Source organism: Pomacea canaliculata, linkage group LG3 (assembly GCF_003073045.1).
Source record: "Pomacea canaliculata isolate SZHN2017 linkage group LG3, ASM307304v1, whole genome shotgun sequence".
Taxonomy (NCBI): Eukaryota; Metazoa; Mollusca; class Gastropoda; order Architaenioglossa; family Ampullariidae; genus Pomacea; species Pomacea canaliculata.
The window spans coordinates 31,206,777-31,222,099 of record NC_037592.1 but is presented as its reverse complement, the minus strand read 5'-3'; the positions used below and the strand labels follow the sequence as shown (position 1 = coordinate 31,222,099).

General features: G+C 37.3%; 2 protein-coding genes across 2 annotated transcripts; one reads left to right on the top strand and one right to left on the bottom strand.

Annotated features, from left to right (window-relative positions):
• Positions 1–342: 342 nt before the first annotated feature.
• LOC112559538 lies at positions 343–4,666 on the bottom strand. The gene is made up of 6 exons (XM_025230868.1): positions 4,347–4,666; positions 3,352–3,469; positions 2,946–3,034; positions 2,308–2,424; positions 1,946–2,002; positions 343–1,688 (listed from the first exon to the last, which is right to left on the bottom strand). The coding sequence occupies exons 1-6, from the start codon at positions 4,416–4,418 to the stop codon at positions 1,584–1,586; spliced, it is 558 nt and encodes a 185-aa protein (XP_025086653.1). The 5' UTR covers positions 4,419–4,666; the 3' UTR covers positions 343–1,583.
• Positions 4,667–10,042: 5,376 nt separating this feature from the next.
• LOC112559966 lies at positions 10,043–15,184 on the top strand. The gene is made up of 5 exons (XM_025231486.1): positions 10,043–11,001; positions 12,362–12,566; positions 12,899–12,981; positions 13,571–13,778; positions 14,576–15,184. The coding sequence occupies exons 1-4, from the start codon at positions 10,716–10,718 to the stop codon at positions 13,726–13,728; spliced, it is 732 nt and encodes a 243-aa protein (XP_025087271.1). The 5' UTR covers positions 10,043–10,715; the 3' UTR covers positions 13,729–13,778; positions 14,576–15,184.
• The last annotated feature ends 139 nt before the right edge of the window (positions 15,185–15,323 follow it).

The following is a 15,323-nucleotide window of genomic DNA, read 5'->3' as shown; positions in this document are numbered from 1 at the left end:
AAGGTACTGTGACAGAGGTGCAACAATCCATATTGGAAGTTACAGCCTGTGTTGATGCATGTATACATGTACGCACATGGTGCACAAAGCCACAGTTACTATACTTGTCTGAGCTGGTTCGAGTTGGGGCAACTACACAGCCTACACTGGAACCTACCCTTATCCACATTGTCTACTTCTGACCCTAAAGGTTTCATTTCCAGATAGGAATAGATTCCTGTGTTATCCAAAAGTACTTTGTAAATGCAAATAGTCAAATACCTTATTTAGGCCATAAAACAAGAACATAAGGTTCCTCATTCATACTATTTACACTTTTCCCATATATAAAAACACAGTAAATGTGAAAAAAGTTGTTTATTTCAAAGCATTGATATGTATACTTTGGAATGATCAGAAAGATAAAAATATATACATCTTAAACTAGATGTTAAGGCATTTCCCATTCCCTCTCCCCACTTTTTTATAAGGTTGTTGGGTTTGCTTTTACTTGTGAGTGCAGTACCCTCTTGCTGATTGACCTTTGTCAACCCTCATGGAATCAGGTACCCATTCCCAACAGCTGGGTTTGCTAGGAAAGGGGTAGAGAGTTTGCTGTGCCACTAGGGTATCCAGCGAGCATGCTTTTTGATTCAGATGCCCATGCTCACCCCACTCAGCTATCCACTTCCCCATGCAAGAATGTACCTGTTTCCAATAGCATGTACCAGATATGAACCAAAAAAAAAAAAAAACCATGTCAAGACCAAAAATGCTATGCAAATCATGGAAGAGAACATTATATCCTAAATTTTTTATTACACTTTCAACTGATGGTATTGTGAAATGCTAAAAATATGGACAACAGTAAAAAGTGTTACAAGATCAAACTGGAACTCATACGATGTCTGTTTTAAAGGTATGAAAATTAAATTTAATAGATACATGTGATTATTTTATGTGATGGTCATGAACAGTAAGCATATATACAATGACAGAGCAGGTGTTATATTGTTTAGTGTCTTCTTCTCTCTCTTAATACAATTTTCCTCAAGAGCAGAAGATTTTCTGAATGAAAATCTATGGAATGCACATTATATACATTTTATATTCATTGAAAGCATGCTGTTAGTTTGCTTTTCGCACAAATCACTAAAACTGCTACTTTACTTTTTTCCCCCCATGGAAGAATAACCTTAATCTGATCCCTTTAAATTAAGATACTACCTCAAAGCGGGCCACATATCTTTTTAAAAAAAATCCATATTAACATTTTACTGATTGCAAAAGTCCTTGGACAAACACTCGAAACCAACAACTTCCTTGTCACGTTTCACATTTTTATGGTAGTTCATTATTTTTTTTTATTCCTCAGATCACTTACTTCATCTCATGGGTATTTATTTTTTGAAATAGTGTAAAATAAAAGCTTTCTAAAACTTATCTATGTGGACCTTTGTATCAAAACTACTCTGAAGCTTCCAAATAAGGTTTTAAATGATTCCTTTTTAAGGACTTCTTTTTACAAAGACAAATGATGCTTGTAACTTGCAGTACAGCTGTTCCAAAGAGTAAATTACTGTGAATAAATCTTGCTCAAAGATTCAGGCATAGGAATGTACATATTTCTTGTCAGAGAATCGGAGTTCCATGGCCATTTCATCCTCCATTTCTGTTGTGCGTGCAGATAACACAAGCATGACGACAATCTGTGACAAACAGCAATGGTCATTATTAATTCAATTTTTTTAACGCACTTACTGATTATAATTAGCACATTACTTGAACATCTTCAAGTACAGCACAAAACTGTTCTTTAGGGTATAAATGCAATATCAACAGCTTCAAATTACAGGCACTGACAGACGCATGAAAATCAATGAATAGCTTGTGCAGTACATGTCATCAGAAAAAATAGGTCAGAAACTAAGAAAGGAAACCAAATAGCAGAAGTCTATTGACTTACATTCAGTGCTGTTCGGAACAGCCACCACAGCCAGATGAAAACGACAAATTCTCGTCTCTGTTAAAAATAGTGTCATGAAAATAAATTAGTTGAGCAAAGCAATCACTACTGAAGCGTGTTGGGATTACATAATTTTTAGGATTATACATTTTGAATATGTTTATTACAATGTTGTATATGATTTTCACCAAAAGAGACCTACTTATTATTATTTTTACATTATGAAATAACAAGTGACAAGGCTAATTAAACGCATAAAAGTGATATTATTTGTATTTATAAAAGAATGTATGGTATACAAGTACATGTGAGCATGCTGCATGGATTATATCAAACTATAAAACTAATCATAATCCACTTACAAATGTGTTCAGTCCATAAAATGAGAACTCGAAGACAGAGAAGCAAAACTCAATGATCGTGTACATGATGAAGGCATAGTTGTACCATTTCATTGTCGTCATGTACAGCACAAAATGCTGTGATTAGAAAAGCAGTTTTAATAGCGATCAAATTTATTAGTAAAAATGCAGTCTTATAACACTCTACATTATGTTAATTAAAAATATAATTCTGTTGTCAAGGCAATGGCTTGAATTTCCTTATTTATTGTGTGAAGTTTCACCCTACAATGGAATACCTATCAACTACTTCATCTCTTGTTCTCTTCACTGCACCAAGACCAAGAAAAAGGTGTCAAAGCCATTTCTCTGGCTCAAATATCTAAGACTCAACAGCCAAAAATCAAAACTAAGCTCAATGTTGATGGCAGGTGAGCAGACAGAACATAGTGCTGCCATTTGTTTTGGACAAAAATACAAGGTGAACTTTTAGTATTTGATGTTCATTGACCTAAATTCTAACTAATGCAAATGTTTTATGCATTAGGCACTACTTAATCAACAATCCTACTTTCATGATATTGAGATGACGTCTTGGCTTATTACTATAGTTATGTTAACGATATGAATCTAATACCAATGCAACTTGAGTCACTTACCAGCTGTGTCACATTGTACAGCATGTACAGACTGAATAGAATAATGAAAATGTGACAAATAGAAACGATGACATCACTGACCAGAAATGCTGTAGACAGAGAAAAATATTTTTCATCATCAATAATAATACATCTCATTACCGATTATACTGATTTGTCAAGATGTTATACAATGTATTATCAGTAGTTCATGCTAATTTGGTGATTCCATATTTTAAATGGCACAAGCATTTTTTAATGCAATATGTCTTCATATCTTCTATAAAAATGAACAATTCTCATATTTATCACCTCTTTCCAAAACATAGCATTTAAAAAAAAAGAGGTTATGATGATCACTCTCTGCTCAAAACTTTGAGATGTTTTTCTTGCAAGAAAATGAACAATGTAATTAAAGGTAACATACCATACATCTGATGTGAACGCCATCCCATATCAAAACCACGACTGATAGTGAAATCAATGTAGGGAGAAGCGGAAGCCATGTCTAGGCATCGGAGCAGGAGGGCTGTTCCTGCTGCAACCTTTTAGAAATAAATTTGTTGTTAAAATTAAACCTTCACTTGTTCTTTGTTTTGACCATTGACCTTTCTCACATGTTCACATCCTCATAAATGTTATGTATACAGTCAGGGCTTCTGCTAAGGCTAAATTCTTTGGGGTCCCAGGGACCCCTTCTTCGGATTTTTTATGGGTCCCTGTTCTTCTCCCAAATTAGAAGGGGACCCCATTGAGGAAAGTTGAGGGGGTCCTCCGACCTTTTAATGCGTACTGTACGCAATTTTTTGCGTAAGCAGAAGCCCTGATTAATACATGTGCATTAATACATGTGGAATTTTTTAACACTATCTTATCAGGAAAAGAATTCTTCCAAAAATTGTATTCTATTATCTTTTTTAAAAAAAAATCCTGATCATGTTTTTTTTTTTACAAATAATTTTTATGTAGTTGTTTACAAAATATACGGTAAGTTTTCGTAAAATAAAAAACAATGTACTTGTAATCATTACTGCATTATAGTAACAAACCCCATGTCTTACAATAATTATATAATTTAATATTTCTGAAATAGTCCAAAATAAAATAGCATCTTGCCAGTTCAATAAAATGCGGAAATGGTCACACATAGTTAAGCAATTTAACCTGGCAATCTTTGCCCCAACTATTTTTCTGCTGCGCTTTTCATCAAAATTGTTGTTACATCGTGTTAAAGAAGCTTTTCTTATTAAACATCACAAGAATGTATGCTTGTAATTTAATAAATCTGGCCAACAGATTCGAAACGAGCGACTGAAACTTGAAAGATTTTTAAACATTACCTGAAACACAAGATCAACAACACTATCATTAAACCCATTAACAAGAACACTTAAAAACCAAAATGCGGATTCATAAACTTACTATGATGTAGATAAATCCAGCAAAAGTTGCAGTTTGCAGATTCCAACAGAGGAATCTCCTCATTAACGCCATTTTCTCACCTTGCACCTGTCTGTTGACCTAGTATTTTTTCTTCCTGATGAGAAGTCCTTATCTCAGTATAGTTGTTACCAAAATGTTTGAAAAACAGAGTCATAAAGAGTTTAATAATAATAGTGCTCAAAATATACAACTTGTAGGTTTTTTAATTTTATGCCGAACGAAATAACTTGAAGGTCCATGCCTTTAATCGACCTGATATTGTGAACAACTACAAGTTTCTCCCCCAGGTAAATATGAGCTTGCACCTCGTCCACGGGAAGTAAGGGAGGAAACTCCTACAAAGACAACTCGTCAAGCAACCGTTGATGTAAATACTAACAGTTGACAGAAGAGACAGACAAAAAGGCAGTTAAATATAACGGCGACTGCGAAGTTTGCGATGAAAACCCGTATCAGTGAGAGAGATGCGAAAACTTTTTAAAAAATGTTGCACTTCAATGTGTCCTATCACGAACTTATATTACTGAACTGCTGGCAGACGATTTTTTTTTTCCCCCAGTTAACTACTAAAACGAGGCAGGCTACTACAAAGCTTCCGGCTTATTCACATTTCAAATTAACTGCTAAAACGAGGCATGCTACTACAAAGCTGAATGAACCAACATAACAAAGAGAGCAGCGTTAAGAAGCCAAATCAAAACAAACCAATAAATTAAACAGAAATCGCGACTACGACGAATACTGCATGAGTTCTTGTTATGTCTGGCATACACTCATGGAGAAGGAACCGCGAATAGTAACTTTAGCATGAAGGGGTACATAGAATTACTGTGTAGTCTGTATGGACTACACATACAGGATAGCAGGTGTACGTGTGATTGCGATGTTGTCAGGTATGTGATATGTTTCTGTTTGTGGTCTAACTCCCTCGATCAGTGAAGGAGAAAGTAAGTTTTACGAACCCGTCGAAATTACTCACAACGCATTAACAAGCCTGTCACGACTGAATTCATCTAAAGGAATTATTCGTGTGCAATAGAACGAGAAGGGGTATAGTCTTATTCGTTCATTTATCCCTTCGTTGGTACTATTTACCAAAGGTACAGTGTGGTGGTACTGGTTGGACTCGGAGCTATAGCAACTGAATAGATACATCTGCTGATAAGGCTTGTCAGCTAGCTGTCTTGCGAGGCGGTAAGCAATTCCTGCATGGTATGGCCAGTCCAGTCTTTAATTATGTTAGCTCCACACAGGGTTTTTTTTCCGCCTTTGCGTTGACAACCTTCCAAGGTACCCTGAGGGAAGTTCTTTCATTGAGTGTCGGGGCGGATTAACATGGCCGAATCGGACCAGCTTGAAATCTTTACTGGTACCAGGAGAGGTTTTTGATAGTATATATCTGTTGGTCTTGGGTTATCCATGTAGGAAGCGATTTCCTCAAGCAGCTGGTCTCGAATGTATGAATTCTTTATTCCGCATCAGTAAGCAGGGTGTGAACTATGAGGGATTTGGGTAAGATGTACTAGGCAGAAAAACTGATGATTAATAATGGCTGCGTAACTCCTGTTTAACTTGACTATTGCTTCTGTCGCTGTTGCAGTCTTGATGAGGATTTTTGCTTGCAAATGTCACCATTAGAAAGGGGTGCATGGTTTCTATGCAGGTAGTTTAAGGCTCTCTTCTTCAAAATGCCTTTGTTGTCATCGTTGATGTTAATATATAACCATGAGTTAGTGTTGGTCTATTCTTAATATGCTCGCACGATGCGTCAGTCTCTTGGTAATGTTTTGCAATTCATTGTTTCTGCCTGCCGTTAGCAAACGTGGTATAACTGGAATAGGGGCTTAAATAACGACAGAGAATTTTAATCCTGTGGTTCTCCGTGTGCATTTGTCCAGATTTACTGGCCGGGTCGAAATCAGCAACATATCTCAAAAGAGGCAGGTATTACAGGAGGATTATAGTTCGTGAAATACTGGCAAGCACAAAAGGGATTGTCTTAGCTGTTCAAAGACCTTGCAGCTTTGAGCGCTGAAAGAAAGCTGCTTTTTAGATTGGATTAGCTAGACAGTGTCATTTAGATGGTATCGAGAAACAGGAAGAATATAGTTCTGGGCAAAACATAGCCATCCTCTCAAACTGGGATTACAGCAGCAGCGATAACGACAGACAAGCGGAACATGTGAGTTGCTACCTGCAGTGTTGGAAATGGGCGACGTTCGTGTTCCATTTTGTTTCCTCCAGAGTGCTTTACATCTTTGTAGTGTGAAATGACTGATAAGATTTCATTTCCCGCAAACAAGGCATTTCTTCTAACTGTGCTAATTTTCTTGTCAGCATGTGGTCAGAAGCGAGCAAACTGAACATGACCAAAAAAAAATAAGATGTGCTGTGTCTGGGAATTACACTTACGTCCACAAGATATCGACTGGTGTCGCATGTTTTCTCCATTTCTTTCGTAGCTTGCAGTTTATTCGTTACTTCTTATCACGTGCAAGATTAGCATGCAACCCTTAAAATGTATAAAATCTTTGCTAATTTAAGTCTGTTTGAATTTCATTTTTTTTTTATCGCAAGGTGAGCAAAGTGGCGTGATTGAAAAATTATTTTGCGCTTTTTGTATTTTTCCAACTGTTGTGTGTGTGGAGTCTTTGATTTCATAACTACTAGGAACCAAAATGATGTTGTTTCGTTACTCTGATGTCTGCAAACATGAAATCATCACAGCTTGGATTTTTTTGGTGTGCTTTGTCGAGTTCATTAAATGTTATGTAAACAATTATTGCAAACTATATTATAAGTTCACCACCAAGATTTTGAACTGTCTGACTGCAAATAATGAAGGAACTGTCACGCTGCCCGGAATTCCTGCTTTCTTTTATGCATGGTTAAAGAAAAATGCTAAACGGATCTTTCGGCTAAATCCAGCCAAACTTTCACACACACACACACACCCCCCCCCCCAAAAAAAACAAAAAAAAAACAAAACAACAAAACAAAAACAACAACAACAACAAAACAAACAAACAAACAAACAAACAAAAAATCAAAAGCCGGAACATTTTTTTTACAACCTCTAACAGACTAAGTGTGTGTATGTTTGCGTGCGCGCGCTGTGGGAGAGCAATTGCTCGTCCTTATCAGGATACGATGCATGTTGCTTAACTAGATGTTCTCCACGAGTTAATTGCTCCTGGGGGACCGATGTTGCTGGCACCATGACCAACTTTTCCGATTTAATTTTCCTTTAAATGATTGAGCGGAAGTGCTCCAAGTAGGATTATGTAGTGCTTGCTCTTTGAAGCCAGCTTTCACTAAGGCCATTACACGTTATATCGAAGGTTGAGGACTGGGTGCACAGTTGAACCTTAAAAAACGCCATAAAAGGATGACTTTAATATAAAACGGATTGCTGGATCTCTCAATAGATTCATCTAAAAAATGTAATGACACCAAGCAATAATATTATTTAGAAAAGCCACATTCGCACCACAATTTGAGCTGTTTAATAACAGGAGAAGTGGTGGTAATAGTTGTAACCATTGTGAATGTCACACTATGCACTGACCATACAACTTTCTTTGCTGCTGACACCACTTTCGCAAACGCAGTCATCCTGGCAGGTCCCCACATCCAAAAACAAACAACAACAAAAAAACCAAAAAACCAAAAACAAAACAAAAAACAGTGAACAATAACAAAAATATTTCAGGTTGAATTTTTTAGGCTTTTTATATTAGGGACAATGTGGATATTGTTTTAAATTTTTTTGTGTGTGTGGAGAGGAGGAGAATAATTTTAATTTGTTTGTGGTATTTTTTGGAGAGGACGCATCCTTTATTTATTTATATTTTGTCGCTTCTGGGTTTTTTTTTCTTAATTAAGAAAATTGCCACTCCTTTAAAACCCTACTTTAATGCAACATTGTACACATTTATTTCTTCCATCACTATACTAACAACGACAATTTTGTTACCCCTGGATATCGATACCTTTGAAAAGTAAGGTGATCACATAACAAATGAGTCTGGGTTTTGTGTGGGCAGAGGATTTCCTGACACACGGGCTAACACCTAGCTCAGGTGAAAAGGTTTGGATGAAGGTTTGTATCAAGGCAAAAGAATTCAGGCGCGTGGTGATCTCAGCATCATGTCCCAGTGCCACTCAGCAAGACTTGGAGCAAAACCCATACCCGAACAATCACCCTAATTTCCTCCCTGCTAACAGAATGACAATCAAAGTTGTCAGCGGTGTGTTTTTTTCCCCTCTGACAAAGATCTTTTATCCAGAATAGCTAACCTGTCAGTCGATTTTCTCATTAAATTCTTGGCAGAATTGATATCTTTCACATTGGAATTATGTCGTGACCACAACTATCATAAAGTCGGTGCAAGGATTTTTTTTTTCTCTAGCCCGTGACCTGGGAAAACAAGCGTGAAAAGGTGTAGGAGGAAATAAGGAAACCTCCGTGCTGGCATGCAATGTGCAAAGGTAGTCAAATTAATTACACCTAAAACGGAAGTGGGAGACGCAGCCACGCGAATAGGTTGTTAGCCTACTTTTAAAAGTATTTTTCCAACAATAGCAAAATGGACTTCATCTGGTAGGCGCCTCTTTAGCTGTTATTGGCATCAGTCTGATGTGTGAATAGTAGGGTTTGTGTTCGAAAGTGAAAGGAATATCCGGCGTCTGTTTGTTTCACTCTGGTAGCGTGACAAATGAGGACTTGGACGCAGGAAAAAACCAATACCCAAAGGTCAGGACAGAAACGGCGGACAGAAAACATATGGATTTACCCTGATGAAGGAGAGGAGCAGGCAACGGAAGTAGAAAGGGAATTGCATCTAACGAATGAAGTCACCTGAAGTCAAGAAACTGCTCTGACTGTCAACTTTGCTAAGTTCAGGCTAATTAAGGAAAACAATCTATTAACAAATAAATCAAGTTGATACTATTGCTGATGGAGATGATGCTACAATTTTGAGTATAGTAATAACGTTTCTCGTGACAATTATTCTTTTCTTTGTTTTCTATTACTATTTAAGAAATCAAAGAACGGGGAACATTGTGGAAGTTGGAGCATAAGCATGGACAATGGTGACATTGTGGGCCTTAGAGACACGTATGGAAATCAACCTGCTGAACACGGGTGTACAGACGATGATGGCTCCGGCCATCTTGCTGTGCACGAGTTGATCTTACCCTCGCCATCGAAAATGTCCCACCGGTACCGGTTTCTTTTGGTCGTCCTCTCAATCATACTTCTATGTAGCGGTGGCCCGGCATCCATCAATTACCCTCGCCAACCCCTTCACTACATGTCGTTACCATGATGTTTTGACTTCACCAGGCAACCGCAACTTCTTAAACATTAAGAGCTCCTTCTTATCTGCATTCAAACTCCATTCTTTTTGTTTTGTCTCAGAAAATAGCATACAAAAGGTAGAGATTTATGACCGGATCGATACGTGACAATTTAAATATACAAGCAAAAAAAAATTAGTCAGGTGAAAATAAGAATAGAGAAAGAAAGGCAAGTTGGAATGTCTGCATTTGAAAATGTTATTGACTGAATCTAGGGTAATATTAATTACAAAAAAAAAAGTTCGCCTAAAGTTCATGCACTTGCTACAGTGGGTCTAATCTTGTCAGGCTGGTTGTGACAAAAGCTGCCTTTTAAAACCGATGGACATTCCTCTTTCAATAGATCTTTTAACAGAAATGCGTTTGTGGTTTTGAAACAACTGGGTGTGGAAAGACCTGCCACTGCGCATGCGCAAAGACAAAAAGGGACATGCCACCCGACGCTGGTCGCTGGTTTATTGGGTAGTATGAAGGGCAAGCTGGCTGTGCGAGACAGGAAACTAAAGAACATGAAATCCGCTGAACAGTAGAGCCGCGTGCAAAAAAACAATCAAACAAGAACGGTTGAGAAGTGAAGCAGTGTGCTCGACATTTTGAAGATATCGAAAAAAGCATCAGTTCCTGGTGGAATTCAACGCATCATCGGTCCCAGCATTTTCCAGGTCCTTCGTGATTCATCACCTTGACAGCTTAAAGTTAAATAAAAAATACCCAGTTTATTTTACTGCTATGGTGAATGACATCAAAAGTCTCCAGGCCGTCTGCTCACAGATAGCACACTCTAACCGGTGATGTTCTGGACATGCAGTGATTTTCTGTTCGCTGGAAGACTCGCACCAAGCTTACGCACCTAGGCCCAAATATTGGCAAGTCTGTTTTCAAACAGTAGTGAAGTATATCAAAAGCTTATGAGCTTTCATAACCATCATAAGGTTTGTGAAGTTCTGTTGCACGAAAGAGGAAAAAGAAGAAAGAAAAGCAGCGATGAAATTCCAGTTGCCAGCGCTTGCTGTCTTGGTACTGACACTTTGGTGCATTGTTAACGCAGGGTCTATGCAAGGAAAGACTTACCTGCTCGCAGATACTGGATACAGAGTGACAACACACCAGGTTCATGTACACGCCAGGTCAAAGATTGACTGCATCAGAACATGTCGACAATTTTCGAATTGTACTTCTTTCGTCTTTGAGAAATCGTCCGGTGATTGTTACCTGAATCCCAACATCACTTCCGGAGGTGACGGATCTGTGCACTTGTATGCAGATGCAGGTAACATTGTAAATTTTTCAGTACAGATGACACCAGAGCTGTTTCTGAAAACGGAATTTTGTCGTTGTAATAATTTAGGGGAGAGGAATTCTGAGTTATATTTTCAGTGTTTCAGGACATGGCCATTCATAATAAGGCGCTGTTGTTCACCGACCTTCAAAAACACGTTCCCTGTTGTAATAATTCGAAAACGCACATTTTACTTACAAATACCTAAATATTTTTTTAAAATTTGCTTTCATAAAAGTAAAAGTCAAGCAGCTGCATTAAAATGTAGACTTCGTAAACAAAGAAAAAACAAAAAAGCCACAAAAAAAAATATCATCAATAGCGCCTAAGTGGAAACAATTTTAGGTCCTAAAAGAATTATTTGATCATCTTTTGTTTGAGATTAGACAAGTAAATGCATACATAAAAATTCGGTATTAGGTGAACATGCAAGATATCGAAAAGGAATAACAGGATTGCAGAACCCACCCTGGCAAACGTCAGTTAAGTGAAGAGCGTTAGAGGCTTGGTGATAGCTAAGAGTTGAGGCTACCTATACGCCTCCTTACCTCAGCTGTCACTCTCCTTTCTCTCCCCTCTCCCTCATTATATGCAACTTTATTCTCCTTTATTAAAAATAAATCACTAAATGCAAGACACTTTTTCAACATGTTCAGTGTCGATGCTTATTTCATTGAGAATGTTTTACTTGTAAAACACACACTTAATAATCCAAGGCAGAAATTTGGGTACCAGATACTCTCTTAATTAATACATTAATTCTGGGTGGAATTTCATACAATTTTCCTACTCCCTCTCTCTCTCTCACACTCACACACAGAAAGAGAGCTAATTTATTGTTTAGTGAACAATACGCTATACAATCGATTTTAAATATATTCAAAATTATTTTATCATTTGAATGTATTTTTAGTTTGGGGTTTATTTTTTTTTTGGTGTGGGGGGGTGGGGGGGATGACTTTGCTTCTGCACTGATTTTCTTCGATTTATACGTTAAATTTAACAATTGGGTGGTAATGTGGAGTTCCAACGTTTGTGACACGGTTTGACGAAAAGTTCTTGTGATTTTCCACCTACTGCCGTTAAAAAGCTTTCGAGTAACGAATTTTTTTCTGTAGATTTTCCTTCTGCATTGATTTCCTGTGACATTTATTGTTTACCTATAATACGTGGGACTGTGGACTTTTACAGAATGTCAGAATCGATGTGACAAGAAAAGTGTGTGCTCCAACAGACGAAGCAAATTAACTATGATTTAGCAATTTTTTTGAAGGGAGAAGTCAAAGAATGTATTATCTGTCATTGTGTCAAATGAAAAGAAACTAAGCGCCCATTGTTACTTTATCTGCAGTGCCTGCATGCAGTCCCGAGAGTATGCCATCGTTCAACAACGGCACCGTTGATGTTTGGAGGCAGACGCTTACAACGCTTGAAGGGAATGTTGCTTGCAATGGAGATTTTATGAAACCCTTGAGTCCGAGGTCAAAGTTCAATGCACGCCCAATGAAACATGGAAAACAAACGGAGAGTGCCTACAATATATCTTTCGAAATCCGGTACGATTTACAGCATCTTTATGGTCAATTGTAGAAAAGGCGTAAAGGACAGAACATAAAAACACTTTATCTTTAAAGGGCTTGGCAATGAAATAAAAAGGTGTTGAATATATCCTTCTGTGAAGACAATAAATTAGGCAAGAGTCTCGTTAAATTGAAAGGAAATGTGTCTACAACTTAAAACTTATTATATTCTAGTTTAGGCTTTTATATCATCTGTCACTCAGTGATTAGTGCACTCATCTGTGGAGCAGAAAATCTATATAAAACTTATTAAAATGTGCGTGCGTGCATGTGTCTGTCTGTGTGTGTGTGTGTGTGCGCGCGCGCAGCCCTTGCAAAGTTTCAAAATTCCTAGACCTGTCAAAGAAGGGTGGTCAGTTTGCATTGAAGGCACACCAACAGCAAGAATCAGGTATGTCATTTGATAATTGCAGTGTCCGTTGTATTTCATTTGCGATGCATCTGTACCAGGCAGCTGACAATGATATTATTTGCTTCCACTAAGGCCTGTTTTCTGTGTAATAATTTCATTTAAGATTTATATGTATTTTGCATTATTATTAAATACTTGTATTGGTGATTGTATATATGTATGTGTACTTTTTCTTAGAGTGTAAAAGAGCTTACTTCCATAAGTTAGATATAAAGGTTTGCACGACTACTAGAGAAATGAGAGATAAACAAGATGACAGACATACGGGGAGATACAACACAATCCGTACAAAACAAATTTAATGTATCACTACCACAGACTTTCCTTTCGATCACAAAACGTTTGCAATTACATCATATATAACTGACCAAAATCCTTGAATTCATCATATTTTATTAGGACATACATACAGACAGACTTGCGATTCGCAAAAAACAAGTGTTTGGATTATTTGAACCAATGCGAGCAGATCACAAATTAAACTCATAAACGCATGGATAAAAAGCCCTTTCTGGTAGAGATTTACCATTTTGTCCAATGCCGTTCTGAACAAAAATTGTGCTTGTAGGTTTACTGTCGACCTTATGGTCGACACCAACAACTGGAGTCTCCATTCTGATTACCGCTTCTCGTACTTCGGGGAAACAAATATCACCATTCTCAACAAATGTGTGGCAAATACCTTTGGAACACGTAAAGTTGTGGGCTACTTGCCTCTCCTGGTAAACCAGCCCTTCAGGTTGCAGATTGCTTTGAAGACCAACGACACTTTTGAGGTATACCTCGTTTTAAACATAAGTAAATATTTAGATCAGTTGTTAATTATCATCTACAAATTATATAAATAATCTGAACCTTTCTAATTACTAATTTTTATTAGTTCTTGTATTTATAAAGCATGTTTAACCAATGTGTTATCCTACCCAAGCTGGGTAAATTAGCTACCCACAGAAAGCGATTAAAACCCCGTATTCGTGGCCTCAGGGTAGGTCTACCCAAACTGTTAACCTTTGATTTCTTTCCTGGTTATTCAGTTCCCGAACTAAAATAATGTGCCTATGTTCTGTTACTTGAGAATATATCTTTGTAGAAATGAATAAATTTGACTTCCTGTAGCTTCTCAATTGATTTTCTAAATGTTTCTAAAATGTTTCTCTCTTCATCCTTTGACCAAACCACATTTGCGCAGTGGTACTTTTTTTTTTGAAATTCCTTGTATGCATAACTTTATATACTCTGTGGTTCCTGTTTGTCTATCAGTTATTTTACCCAGCCAGTTCTACCCAATTTGGCCCATGACTAAACTGCCGATGTCCATGAGTACGATGTCATATGTAATAATCAGGCATCTTATTATTTTGTATTTTGTATTTATTCATCCTCTTTTTAAACTTCTTTATTTTCTTCTGTAATTTCCTTTTTTTCTTTAATTGTTATATTCTTTCTCTTCTGTCTTATTTTTATTCTCATCTGTCTTTGTTCTTATCTTCATTTTCTCCTTACCCTCCTTCTCCTCTCTCTTCTTCGTCATATTTTGGAATTTTTTTCTAAAATTAGACGACTTTTTTTGCAGTTAACAATAAACGGACAGCTGTACGCCAATTTTACGAGCAGCAGTCCGCCTCCTCTACAAGTCGCCTCCGTGAATGTGTACAACAATGTTAGCCTGCAGCTTGTCAACGTCTGGTGCAGCCCTTGATTGCTCCTGTACAAGATTATACTGCAATGGTAGTCGCGATAATCTGACTACCCAACAGTTTAGTTTATCGAGACACAAGCCTATAAGCATAATCATAAACAGAATGAGGTTCCCATTCTTCCCTTCGTTCTCCTTCGTCCTATTTCCATGATTTAGACGATCACATTTCCATAATCAAATTTAGACGACCTTTTTCTAGTTAGCAAAATACCAAGAATTTTTACCAGTTCAACTTTAATTTGGTCGCTGCTGTGAATGTGTACAACAATGTGAACATGCAGCTTGTCATCCGTGTGCACGGAATGTGGCTACAAACCTTCAACATCAGGAGTTGCTTACAACATCAAGGTACCACCCAGTGAGATATAGTCAGGCATACCCAAGGACAGTCGGGTATTTCAAGAACGGAAGGGAGGAGTTTGGAAATTGTATCGTCTGTATGTTGTGATAAACTATACTAACAATTAAAGTTTCTTTCTTGTGCAGGTACTTTTTGTGATTTTGTTTAGTTTTACGATTTTCACTTTTCTTCTTTGACCTCGAAGGTTTCTTAATATTTAAGATTCAAAGTTTATAACTGACGCCAGAGAGCGATAAACTTCTTTTGCGCGTTTGTCTCCCT